Raw genomic sequence first — 13,902 nt, forward strand, 5'->3', positions numbered from 1 at the left:
CCGCAAACTTAATAAGCGTACTTTCTATGCCAATATCTAAGTCGTTGATGAAGATATTGAACAGAGCCGGTCCCAAAACAGACCCCTGCGGAACCCCACTCGTTACGCCTTTCCAGCAGGATTGGGAACCATTAATAACAACTCTCTGAGTACCAAACAGTAGACATTTAACACTTTGGCCATTATTCACGTTGTCTTTTTCCTGTGATCCCTGAGAGTCTTACTTGTTGTCTGGGACCTGGGCAACCTGCACCAGGTTAGGTGGTGTTCCCCTTTTGCCATAAGTGAGGGACTATAGGGGTTCCTCCTCCCTAGTGCAGGGTTGTAACAGTTCCCTAACTGTCATTCAAGGAACTATGGGGCCTGTCTTCCCCACCTCACTAAAGTGATCCCTTCAGCAGGAGTAGGGATCCTTTTTCCAGGCCCCACTGCATTGTGGGTCAGAGCAAAGGACATATCTTGCCTCTTCCCTCCCCTAAGATGACCCTGAATGGACAGAGGACTGCAGTGGTCCTTCCCATCGGAGGAAAAGCAGAAATCTGAACATCTGGGAGAGGCAGAAAGGTGCCCAGAAAGTGCTAAATATTGTTATTACACAGAAAAAAGGCTGCAACTAAAGTATATCAAGTTTGCTGAGAAATGAAAACATTCTTTCTGTTTGCAAACTAGGAAATATCACAACTTAGAACAATAAAGGGTTGAGTACCTGTAGTTCTTCCTGAATCTGGACATTGTTACTATTCAGGTTAAAATAGTGCTTTTTGTGCCTTCCAGGTAGGTTTAATGCAAGGTTCAGAATGGTGGGATCGCTTTCTATAGTCTGTATGCTATACTGTGACAAAGCTTCCAGGGCCACCACTGTATCCTGTGTGAGATTGAAATACAAATGAACACCAGCCACACTGGAGTCTTTCGGTAATAACGAAGTGCTCTAGTCACATGCCTCTCCTTGTAAGTAACTCCTCATTCAGATGTCTCCTTTTTAGATCTCTGTTCCTTTGAGGTTCTCTCTTTGAGATCTCCACATGTCCGCTCACCCCCCTCAATCCATTCACCTTATTTTCCAGATTCTTCTATCAACATTTTGGACCAGATCCGCAGTGGGTATAAATCTTCATAGCTCCATTAAAGTCATGGAACCCTCACTAACCCATATTGTTCCTTTCCGAGGGCCAAATTCTCAGGTGTTTACTTAAGGACATCAGGACTTGGCTCACTGTGGGCTTCAAATCAAAATAAGCAACTTTCTACCAATGGAAAATCCAGTTTCGCCCCATAACATTATGATCCTGAACTGCTGTAAAAGACTACCTGGTTGGACCCATAGAAATATTTATCTTTCCATATTTATTGGACACATAAGGTTTTTTTTTTACAGTACTTCCCCCCCCCTCCATTGAGCCTGAAAGCCAGATACCTGTGTAGAACAGTATCCGCCACCATATTTCCTTTTTTCTGTTAACCATGTAGCAATAGGTTCTGCATACTTGATATCCTTCTGGAGTAACGTCTGAAGTAATGCGTAAGCGGTAGCTTCTATAGAAACTGCATCTTCACCATTTCCCCAGTAGCGCTGTTGCATTGCTGAAACAATGACTCAGTCTTAAATCAATCGGGGGAAGATATTTTCCAAAAATTACTTCAATTTAGCTCAATTTAGAAAAATATAGGTAATTTATTTCATAGTAATGATTCCACCCAAGAGAGAGAGCCACCACCACTCTGACAATATACATAAATAAGTATAGGAACCAAAGGTTATTAAAAAGCCAGATTTCGAACAGAGTTTTGACTTATCCCAGCCATTATAGTGTATTGATCAAATGTACCCAGTTGTTATAGAGTACTGATCACAAGGTATGCAATGCCAACTCAGTGTGGTGCTAAGATTGCTTCTGGGGATAGCTTAATGGTAGAATTATTATTCCAATAGGTCTAGAATTAATAATCTGCATACTACCTACATTTAATCATGTTGGCCTTGTTGCACCTGATCTTTTTTTTTTAATTATGTTGCAACAGCTCACAAGGACTTTGGTTGGGAAGAGTGCTTTATAAATTGAATCATCATTGTAAGAATAATTATTAGTACCTGCATCGAGTGTAGAAATTTCTCTTAAAATATGTTCTGCCCGTTTGGCTTCTGAGCTATCGTGTTTCACAAGAGCCAGAGCATAGGCAGAGATTGCAACTGAGTAGAAGTTCAGCTGAGGTGAGAGTTGTCTATGCACGTAAGCGACAGCTTTTTCAATGCCTTGTTTCTGTGGAAATAAATATGGATCAGTTTGAAGGGTGGTACAAAACCAATGCAAAGGTAACACTGATTTGAGTTCCAATGAATTATAACAATACAACACAGCTATTTCTAAATTAAATTGAATGGGAGTGAGGTGACCCTAATAACTGTGGTTAAGAATAATGCAAAACAATGATATTTGTTGAAGATTTTGGCAGGGAATAAAATGATTTCTGATATGAGCACTGGCTGGCCTATGCTAAAATAGATGGGCTATTTGAGTTGCAATTGCTCCATTTACAAGGAGTACAAAATTCTCATCAGAGACTCCCTGCCACATACAGCTGATTTCTGGGGGAGAAGAGGAGGCACCTTTAGCGTCTGATTGCAACGGTTGTGGCACCAGATCCTAATTTTCTGGGAGAGGAAGGCTTCGAAGACGATGCAGGCAGTAATGTGTGCAAAAACAAGATACTTCAAAATGAATGTTTGTCCAATGTTCTGAATTTGTAAAGTGCTGGATAAGTGCTAAACAGCATTGTTTGGCCAAATCCTGAGTTTATTACTCAATTTTTACTTAGTCCTTTCTCAGACAAAACTGGGTGTTTGCCTGAATGGGGACCTCAGGATCTGGGGCTATTAATTATTATTAATTATTTATTATCACTAGGGTCAAATTCAAGACAAATTAAAAGAAATACATTTTCACATAATGCCTAATTAAACTGTGGAATTCATTTCCACGGGATGTCATTGTAGCCAAAAACATAGCAAGATTAAAAAAGGGATTGGGCATCAATATGGATAACAAGACTATACAGAGGTATAATAGTTAATTCTAACATAGGCTCTGAGAGATTAAACTTTATGATTCAAGGGTTAAGCCAGTCTCTAATTATTAGAGTTAGGAGGTTTCTTGCACCTTCCACTGAAGCATCAAGTGCTGGCCACTGTTAAATCTGGCTATTACTATATTCCTCTGTTCCTGCTTCCACCTAGAACCATGATTTTATTACCTGACCATGGATTACAGAATAATTATTGTGTTTGAAGCTCCAAGGACATGGCTTTTAGTCCTGGCTTCATTTTGTAACAGTATTTTTAGTGCTGGTTTCCAAGTTTACCCATCTGTTTAATGGATAACAGCACTTTCATCCTCACAGGGGCATAGTGAGGACTTATTCATTTAAATGTGAGATCTTCAGATGAAAGGAGCTATAAAAAAGCAAAGTATCATAAGCACACTACTGACTATGGCCTGGTTTCCCCAACTAGTGTAAAACCACATTTCTCTGGGCCCACTGTTCCTCTTGCACTATAGAAAGGATTCACCCCAAGGAGAGCAAGTAGTGATGCTGCCACCTTCCTTCCCTCTGGCTCTGACCTGGGGGAGGGTAGCTTTAAAATCTGCGAGGGGCTTCAAAGAAACTTGCTAGTAGAGGCAGCCAAGGGGATGCATTGAATCTGTGTGTCCTCCAGTCACACTGGCCTGCACTATGTGATTTTGGGGATCTGCAGTCTCCCCACAGTGGAGGAAAGGTTGTGGTTGTTTTGCACTGCACCAGTCCAGCAGACTTGTGGCCACTGGGGTGCTGTGACTGTATTTCTCCCAACAGAAATTAGAGTTGAATATGGCCCAAGAAGCGTAAGGTTGGTGCCATAGTGGAAAGGCAGCCTCAGTAGTGAACATGAGGCCAAGGACATGCTCAGGAATCTCTATGCCGCTAAACCAAGTGCAGCACGCATGCCAGCACAAAACAAATGCACATAAAAAGAGAATGAAAGATTTAAGGAGAAAAGAAAAGCAGGCTTCTTACCACCTCAGAAGACTTAGAGTCATCGAAAGCCCCCAAGGCCTCTTGCATAGCGATGGTTATAAAGGCTGTCAAAGCCAAATGTTCTTCAGCTTTCCCAACTCCACCCTAGAAGGTTAATCATGGGAAAGCTTCTAAAGCATACATTTGTTTTATTATTAAATTGAGCAAATCTAATTTTATTTCTTTGTATGAAGAATAAACACCGCCACACGGTCACACATTTATTGCTAATACACCCACCCTAACATCCTTCTCCATTCTCCCAGCCACACTTTTTTTCTATCGTATAAGTATTTTTTTCATTCATAGATTCATAGCTTTTAAAGTAAAAAAAGACAATTGGATCCTCTACTCTAACCTTCTAGTACACAGTCCTTTACATGTTCCCCATTTACTCCTATACTGAGCCCAATAACGTGTCTAAAGCACACTTCCAGGAAGGCATCCCGTCTTGATTTGAGGACATCCAAGATGAGAATCCACCACTTCCCTTGGTAGTTTGTCCCAATGGTTTATCACAGTCCTGGTTAAAAATGTGTGCTGTATCCCGAATTTCAATTTGTCTGGCTTCAGCTTGCAGCCATTGGTTCCTGTTATGTCTTTTTCTGCTAGATTATAGAGCCCTTTAGCACCTGGTATCTTCTCCTGATGAAGGTACTTATACACTGTAATCGAATCACTACTTGATCTTCTTAATAAACTGAACTGATTGAGTTCCTGGAGTCTCTCACTGTCAGGTGTTTTTGTCCAGCCCTTGACTCATTTTCTGGTTTTTCTCTGCACCCTCTGCCTTTAGAAAAAGTCCTAATTCCTCCCCAGTCTGCCTCAAATACTCATCCTTTTAAAGAGTTAAAAATATTTTGCTGCAAGAGCTGTTGATTTTTCCCTCCCCACACACAATTATATGGGAAGCAAAAGATAAAAGTCCAGAATCAGGGGAAACAAAACAAAACAAAATAAAACACGTGGCCACATCATCAGCTGGTATAGTCCCAAGGATTTCAATAGAGTGACACTGATTTACAGCACTTGAGAATCTGGCCCATATGGGAACAGGTTCTTATCATTTTCAGTGACCAACCTGCATAAGTCTGTCCATCACTGGGTGAGGGTCACGGAATGAGCCATCCGCCTGCTGTTGTCCAAGCAAGTAGGAAACAGCTTTGTGTATGTAACGGTCTTCGACACTGATGTATTTTCTGCACCTTGTGAGCACTTTAGCAATGAATGCAGTTAGCCTGTATAAAAGAAACTGGTTTCGTTTTCTAAACTCATTGATATTTGTGGTTTGCTAACACGAATTAGTACTAGGGCTGTCAAGCAATTAAAAAATAATCATGATTAATCGCTCTGTTAAACAATACTAGAATACCATTTATTTAAATATTTTTGGATGTTTTCTGTATTTTTTAATATATTGATTTCAATTACAACACAGAATACAAAGTCTACAGTACACTCAAAAATAAAACAATGTAAAACTTTAGAGCCTGCAAGTCCACTCACTCCTACTTCTTGTTCAGCCAATCGCTCAGACAAACAAGTTTGTTTACATTTGCAGGAGATAATGCTGCCCACTTCTTATTTACAATGTCACCTGAAAATGAGAAGAGGTGTTCACATGGCACTTTTGCAGCAGGCATTGCTAGGTATTTATGTGCCAGGGCTCCAGCAGCGATTCTATTGTGATTAAAACTGTGATTCATTGTGAGTAATTTTTTGAGTTAATCGTGTGAGTTAACTGCGATTAATCGACAGCCCTAATTAGTATGTCAGAAGATTCTGATACAATTTTGCACAAGCTACCGCTATGTATAATGTTGACCAGGCAATGGCTAGTTATGGGGCAATGCCGAAAGATATACGAGGCATCCAGAAAGACTGAAGAATCTCAGTGCAATTCATACCTTAGGGTACAACACTACTCACTACCACACTGGGCCCAGTTCTCTTCTGATACTGGTTTTTCATGAGTGTAAAAGATAGAGATAGATATACAAAAAGATAGAGAGAAAGACAGAGACAGCCTCATGTACAATGAAGCCTGGTTTACACACCAAGTTGCATTGGTTTAACTAGCAGTGTGAATTTCTACTGTTTTAATTATACCAGGCAACCCCCTGTGTTTATACCCTTCTTGCACTGATGAGTTTAAATTAAACCAAGATACAGGGGTGAAAGTGGGCCGGTATGGCATACCGGTAAGAAGCTGGTACTGGCCCATATGCAGCTGATGTTAAAGCACTTTAATGTCGCTGCTCCTTTTGCCCCCTCCGTCAGCAGCCCTGGGCCCTTTTAAATTGCCACTGGAGCTCCGGGCGGCACGGGCCAGGCAGCGCAGATGGGTTGGCTGGGGGAGGTTGATGCCCCAGTCCTGCCCCTTCTGCTCGAGGCCCCGCCCTTTCCACTCGAGGCCTGGAGCCGGGCCCCCTTACCGGTTAGTGTTTCATATTATTTTCACTCCTGCCAGTATAAGCAGTTTTAAATATATATAGAAGTGTCCGCCCAGGTGTTTGCACTTCTTATTAAACAATGCTTGCACGTGCCCACGTAATTACATCAGCATTAGCTGTTCACTGAAAGTTGTTCAGAAAAAAAGTCTCACTTTATTAATAATAAAAACTATTTGGCCATAAAAAGCCAAAGAATCAAAGTTTAGGCACACAGACTTGCATCCATATATTTGCAAATACCCATTGTGCACGTATGAAGCCTGCTCACATAGCTGTGTATGTAGCTAAATTGTCTGTGTACATATTAGATACACTCAAGTATATGGGCACAATTTGATAATTTGGCCCCAAAAGCCAGCAAGTAAACTTCTGATACACTATGTGTGACAACATTGGCATTTTAGAATATAAAACAACAACTAAGGCTGATTATGACGCATACACTACCATGTACTGCTGGGAGTTTTTTTGAATGCTCCGTAAGAGCCATCCTCCTTCTGAAATTCAAGAAGTCTCGTGTAACCTGCATAAACAAGCAATCAAATATATTGGGTAAGAATATTACTGTACATGGACTTGTATTTTTGCACTTTGGGCCTTTACATGCAACACCTGGATTAACATGGAAGTGCACTCCACTGCTTTTGTTTGCTCCTCATAAAGGTTGTGTGTATATGATTGCGACAGCAGGCCCTTTGGAATAAAGTAGAGGAAAGGGAGCATGAGTTTTGTTTAAGTCCTGCCTTGATGGGTCTACTTGGGTTGGCATAAGGGCATCAATATTACAAACATTTGTGGATACCAAGGAATTTCTGCCTGATGGGTCCCTGAAAATCCATCCCCAAGTACTGCCACTTTCTTGAGCAGCTGTACAAGGGGTTGAAATAAGACATAAAAAAGGCAGTGAGGTCCAGCAGATAGGACACAACTGGAAGTCAGGAGATCTGGGCTCCATTCCCAGCTCTGCCATTGACTTGAATAGATCACTTCATTTTTCTGCACCTCATTTTCCCACCTTTAATGTGAGAGTGATACTCATCCTTGTAAAGTTCTTTCTGATCTATTGAAAAAAGGCACAGTAGAACTATGTTTTATTAATAATAATTAATCGCCAGTAATAAAATAGCATCACGTTTCCTTGGGGGATTTTAGATAAATACAACTACTAAGAAAAAGAAACGATGATTGACCAAACATCTCAGGTTCAAAGTGTTTCTGTTTTCCAGTCAGATGCATGCAACACATTCTAACATACTTCAGGTTTGTGTTGCACTCTAATTCATTGTTAAGATGCACAGAAGCCAATGACGGTGGGAACAAATTATTCTGATGAGGCCCTTGGTAACAGATATACAACAAGGCCAAAGATCTCCATTCAGCTAACTGCCAAACGAAAGTCTATTTTCCATCATTACTCTTCATGGGTGAGAGTCTGTGCTGCGCAACACAGCACTCATAGCCCATGGAGAAAGGTGGATAGGGTGGTTTTAAGTCATTTGTACGCCCTCCCAATTCTGGGATGCTCAGCAGGCCCTGACGTAACACAAACTTCCCTTGGGACCAGTGTAAGTTATGGCAGCCTGTCATTGGCTGCCTATGGGTCACAGCACTGCCCGGATCACTGCAGCCCCACATACTACAATCCAGGCCTCCCTGCACCCCTCTCACCTCCAGCATCTCCCAACGTGTAGCCAGCCTTTGCTGCATCTGGGGCATTTAGAGTCACTCTGGCTCTTTGACCCAGTGTAAAGGTGCTGGAGCGAGGGAAGGGTTTGTCTACATGAGGGGTGGGCAAACTTTTTGGCTTGAGGGCCACATCTAGGTATGGAAATTGTATGGCGGGCCATGAATGCTCATGAAATTGGGGGTTGGGGTGCGGGAGGGGATGAGGGCTCTGTGTGGGAGTTCAGGCTCTGGGGTGGGGCCAGAAATGAGGAGTTCAGGGTACGGGAGGGGGCTCCAGCCTGGTGTAGGGGGTTGGGATACAGGAGGGGGTGAGGGCTCCAGCTGGGGGTGCAGACTCTGGGGCTGGGCTGGGGATGAGGAGTTTGGGGTGCAGGAGGGTGTTCCGGGCTGGGAGGGTGCTCCAGGCTGGGGGAGGAGGGGTTGGGGCACAGGAAGAGGTCTGAGGTGCAGGCTCTGGGTGGCGCTTACCTCAAGCAGCTCCCAGAAGCAGCTCTAGCTCCTATGCGGAGGCACAGCCAGGCAGCTCTGTGCACTGCCCCATCCACAGGCACCTCCCCTACAGCTCCCATTGGCCGTGGTTCCCTGCCAATGGGAGCTGCGCGGAGGAAGCATGAGGCGTCCCCTGGCTGTCCCTATGCATAGGAGCTGGAGGGGGGACATGCCGCTGCTTTTGGGAGTTGCGTGTAGCCATGGCACGTGCAGAGCTGGGCAAGCCCCCAACCCCGCTCCCTGGCAAGAGCTCGAGGGTCGGATTAAAAGGTCTGATGGGCCAGACGCAGCCCGTAGTTTGCCCACCACTGGTCTACACAAACACTTAGTTTGCCACAAGCTGGGGTGTAAATCTACCCCGCGCTAGCCTGCCGCTCACTAAGCGTCCATGTGGACTCTGCTGCCGTACACTAAAAGTTCTGTAGCACACTTCAACCTACGCTGCTTTGAAATAGGACTAGATCAAAGCGCACCAGGGTCCACATGGATACATATTGTGCAGCAGGTTAGTGTGGGGTAGATTTACATGCTGGTTTCCTTGTGTAGACAAATCCTGAGTTAACTGTTGGCTCTTAGGCTGAGTGAGGAAGTGAGACCTGCCAGCAGAAGATGGGGCAGAATAAGATGACGACTGGCCAGAGACATAGATTGGTTTCTGGCACTGAAATCTATGAAAAAGAGGGCTAAGATTTTAAAACACTGGTGATTTCAGGTACCCCAGTTTTTTGGTGCCTATGTTAAGGCACCTTAAAAGGGATCCATTTTTAAATGGCAGGCACTCAGCACTTTCTGAAAACCAGGCTCTTTAAAGTGTTTCAGGTAGGATGCCCAAAATGTGAGACATCCTAAAATCATCACTTAGTGTTTAAAAGTTTGGCCAGCAGTCTTGAGCTAGCCTTGCTTCCTATCAGACTCTGCCTCCTAGCTGGTATAGAGCCCTCAAGCTGCCACAAACCCCAGGACGTTCGCGAGTCTCCAGCTGACAGCCATCAGGCAACTCTCCAATTGCCTATGGGATAAGCTGCAAAAAGCAGTTTTCTTTCTGTCTGTGGGTAACCCGAAAACTGCTGCACAGAATCTTCCCCTATTTCATTGTCACAACTGGGTTGAGACAAACATGAGGAACTCCAGCCCTAGGCTAAATTCTGTGGATAGTTAGAAGCACTTGAAAAAAAATCTGGGGCTTAGAATGGAAGTGCCACCTTCAAACACATCCAGGATCCCCAGGCAGAAACTGCTGTTAATGGCCCCATCGGCTCATCTTCACCTGGCTGAGGTGTGTCATGTCCTGCACAAGGGCTGGATCCCTAGGCAGGACTAGCCATACTAATGTTACTAGATTCATATATACTTGTGCCTATGGTCAGCTGACATAGAATCGCAGAATTGTTGGACTGGAAGGGACCTCGAGAAGTCATCAAGTTCAGCCCCCTGCACTGTGGCAGAACCAAGTAAACGTAGGTGATCCCTGACAGGTGTATGTTCAACCACTTCTTAAAAACCTCCAATGATTGGAATTCCACAACCTCCCTTTGAAGCCTGTTCCAGAGCTTAACTATTCCTTTAGTTACTGTCTTCTTTATAACACCCTTTAACATATTGGAAGACTGTTATCAGGCCCCCCCAGTCTACTTTTCTCAAGACTAAACATGACCAGTTTTTTAAAAACCTTTCTTCATAGCTCAAGTTTTCTAAACCTTTTCTCATTTTTGTTGGTCTCCTCTGGACTTTCTAATTTGTCCACATCTTTCCTAAAGTGTGACACCCAGAACTGGACACAGTACTCCAGCTGAGGCCTCACCAGTGCTGAGTACAGTGGGGCAATTACCCTTTTTGTCTTACACATAACACTCCCATTAATACATCTCAGAATGATATTAGCATCTTTTGCAGCTGCATCATATTGTTGACTCATATTCAATTTGTAATCCAGTATAACCCCCAGATCCTTTTCAGCAGCACTACTGCCTAGCCAGTTATTCCCCATTTTGTAGTTGTGCTTTCTGATTTTTCCTTCCTAAATTGAGTACTCTGTCCTGGTATTTACTGAATTTCATCTTGTTGAATTCAGACCAAGTCTCCACTCTGAATTCTAATCCTGTCCTCCAAAGTGCTTGCAACTCTTCCCAGCTTGGTGTCATCTGCAAATTTTATAAGCGTACTCTCCACTCCATTACTCAAATCATTAATGAAAATACTGAATTGTACCAGACTCAAGGCTGACCCTGGCAGGACCCCAGTAGATATGCTCTCCCAGTTTGACAGCAAACCATCGATAACTACTCTTTGAGTATGGCCTTTCAACCAATTGAGCACCCACCTTATAGTAATTACATCTAGACCACCTTTCCCTAATTTGCTTATGAGACTATCATGCGGCACTGTCAAAAGCCTTATTAAAATCAAGATACATCACATCCACTGCTTCTACCCATCCACTAGGCCAGTAAGCCTGTCAAAGAAGGAAATTAGGTTGATCTGGCATGATTTGTTCCTGACTAATCCATGCTGCCTATTCCTTATAACCCTGTTATCCTCCACACGTTTACAAATTGCTTGTTTAATAATTTGTTCCAGTATCTTTCTAGGTATCGAAGTGAGGATGGCTGTGTTATAATTTCCTGTGTCCTCATTTCACCCCTTTTTAAAAATAGGCACCATGTTTGCCCTTCTCAAGTCTTCTGGGACCTCATCAGTCCTCCAGGAGCTCTCAAAGATAATTGGATATATGGATCAATTTCAATATTCATATTAGAGTGTGTTTGGCTTATAAGCAAGTACAGATGGTAACCATATATATATCGCTGCTGTAATAAAGACACAACAGGAATATGTTTCACCACAATATAATTCTTGTAATGGGAATATTTCGTTAATAGCTATTTATTTAAGGGGATAAATTGTAGGTGTGGTTCTATTCTGCATGTTGCACAATGACAACTCTGCAGTAAGGTTTGCAATATCTTACTTCATGCCCAGTCTTATTTGATAGCCCGTAAAAACTTAAAAGGGAATTGCTGTGAGTGCAGGGGTTATAGTGTACCTAAGAACTGGCATCCAGCGATGGAGGGCTGTAGCTTTCTTCATGGGCTTGTGACAAATGATGCGACCAGATGAAAGCAGGGAAAAGTAGCTTTGGATCATCAATAAAACAAGTAACAACTGGAGGAATTTGATAAGCTGGGGATATTTTTATAGCCACATTTGAATTAATTTAAAAGACACCACATATTATATACTTATGTAAATGCGTGGCCCAACAGATATTGCATGGCAGCAGTGTCCACATAGACACTTCATGCACGGCAGGTTAGTGCAGAGTAGATTTACACCCCAACTTGCCGTGAACTAAGTGTTTATATAGAGAAGCCCTAAGTAGCATGGGAGTTCCATGCCCGTACAGGAGCTGGGGGGAAGAGAAGCCCCTAATTATATGAGAAAAGGTTTGCAGAATACTACACGTCTATACTTACTTCCTGGTCCGGATGTAAGCGATCGATCTTCTGGGATCGATCCCGGAAGTGCTTGCCATCGAAGCCGGTACTCCAGCTCAGCGAGAGGAGTACGCAGCATCGACGGGGGAGCCTGCCTGCCGCGTCTGGACCCGCGGTAAGTTCGGACTAAGGTACTTTGAATTCAGCTACGTTATTAATGTAGCTGAATTTGCGTACCTTAGTCCGAAGTGGGGGGTTAGTGTGGACCATAACCAAAAAGAGTCTTTGGGTCAGAGCCACAGCTGGTGGAAATTGACACAACTCCATTGACTTGGATCTTCATCAGTTCACAGACAGCTGTGGATTTGCTTACACCCTTCCCCTTTGATTTTATAAATGTATGGAATTTCATTAGCTCTTTCATTATCATCCTGGTAGGTGAATGTGCAGATTTTGTGCCTGGTTCTGCAAGTTAGTTAGAATCAAGCTCAGTCCTATGTCTAACATCAACGTTTACTCTACAATGCAAAGAGAGAACAAGTAAAAACAGTTTTGTTATTTGGGGCTGGGGGAGAGGGGAAGGAGGAAGAGGCTCCACATACCTTGTGCAATCATGTTATGGGCTTCTTCTTTCCTTTCAGGTTTAAAGTTGATCCACTGTTCACTTGCATCCAGGTATTCAATGGCATACGTTGCTGGAGCCATTGTCACCATAGTTTGCTCAGCACAACCAGTGGGCACTTTGATAAGCTTATCAATTCCAGCTGGACTGAGACAGTTTTGAATGGACTCACCCATTATATCCCCTATATTGGCAAGAAAAAAAAAAGAACAAAATTATTGTATTAAAAGGTTGGAAAGGGTAAAAAATAAGAGTAAACATAACCCTAAAATAACTGATTATAGGTGGGGCTAGTAGCATTGCCGATTATTAAGATTGCCCAACAGTTCTCATTATAAGATCCTGTTTTCAGTTGCTTATAACTTTGCCCAACTTTAACTGCTTGGTTGAACTTTTCCAGGCCACATGTCTGCCTCAGGCTGATTTATTTATTTATTTTTAATTTCAGTCACAACAGTTCAGCTATTTCCAAGAACAAGGCTAGGGAATAATGTTAAAAAATTCTGACCAGCTTTTATTTCAGAAGTTCTAGCACTCCCTATGCTTTGGAGCAGTGACTTGAAATTGGGTGTGTGTGTGTGGAGGGGGGGGGGGGGGGACTTTGTGTCAGTGATATGCCTTTTGCCATGCCGGTGAAAAATCAGCCCAAATTTGGCCAAGTTATAAGCCTTTGAAAAATCATAGTTTGCACATGCTCAGTAGATATTTGTTATATCTTCAGATTCATTCCCTGAAAATTCCATCTAGACTGGGCATAAGCCAGCCCAGGGTTGAGCAGGACTTTCCCTGCAATTGCAGTTCTGCGACCCTAAGCAACACCTCTGTGCCAGCTGGCAAATGGTTTAGTGTTCTGTAACAGCAACTCCGAGCAGGCTTGACAAACTCATTGCACCTAGCAGACAACTTTTACAGTATTTATCCATAAAGAATGTCATGTAAGGCTTCTAATAAAGGCTTATTTTATACTGATCCTCATAATCATTGTGAGATATATGTACAGATGGTATTTAAACATGTTGTGTATATGTATTGAAACTATGTTTTAAAGTCTGTCACTAACCAAAGAAAAAAAACAGGTTTCTTCCAGACAGGAGTTAGAATATATATTCACCTGTCCATCTTGGTTCACATGTGATTAAGTATTATAAGCCAACACAGTGGGAGA

The 13,902-nt window shown here is 42.8% G+C and overlaps 1 protein-coding gene across 1 annotated transcript in view; it reads right to left on the reverse strand.

Annotated features, from left to right (window-relative positions):
• LOC117871016 (complement C4-like) overlaps window positions 1-13,902 on the reverse strand; it is an 89,349-nt gene that overhangs the window by 24,957 nt on the left and 50,490 nt on the right. Inside the window, exons 24-30 of the mRNA XM_034758570.1 lie at window positions 12,718-12,921; window positions 6,954-7,029; window positions 5,135-5,291; window positions 4,054-4,158; window positions 2,093-2,261; window positions 1,418-1,584; window positions 707-865 (exon numbers count right to left, since the gene is read on the reverse strand). Of these exons, the coding sequence (XP_034614461.1) occupies window positions 707-865; window positions 1,418-1,584; window positions 2,093-2,261; window positions 4,054-4,158; window positions 5,135-5,291; window positions 6,954-7,029; window positions 12,718-12,921 (1,037 nt within the window). The remainder of the gene's footprint in view (window positions 1-706; window positions 866-1,417; window positions 1,585-2,092; window positions 2,262-4,053; window positions 4,159-5,134; window positions 5,292-6,953; window positions 7,030-12,717; window positions 12,922-13,902) is intronic.

Source organism: Trachemys scripta, chromosome 1, assembly GCF_013100865.1.
Source record: "Trachemys scripta elegans isolate TJP31775 chromosome 1, CAS_Tse_1.0, whole genome shotgun sequence".
Classification (NCBI taxonomy): Eukaryota; Metazoa; Chordata; order Testudines; family Emydidae; genus Trachemys; species Trachemys scripta.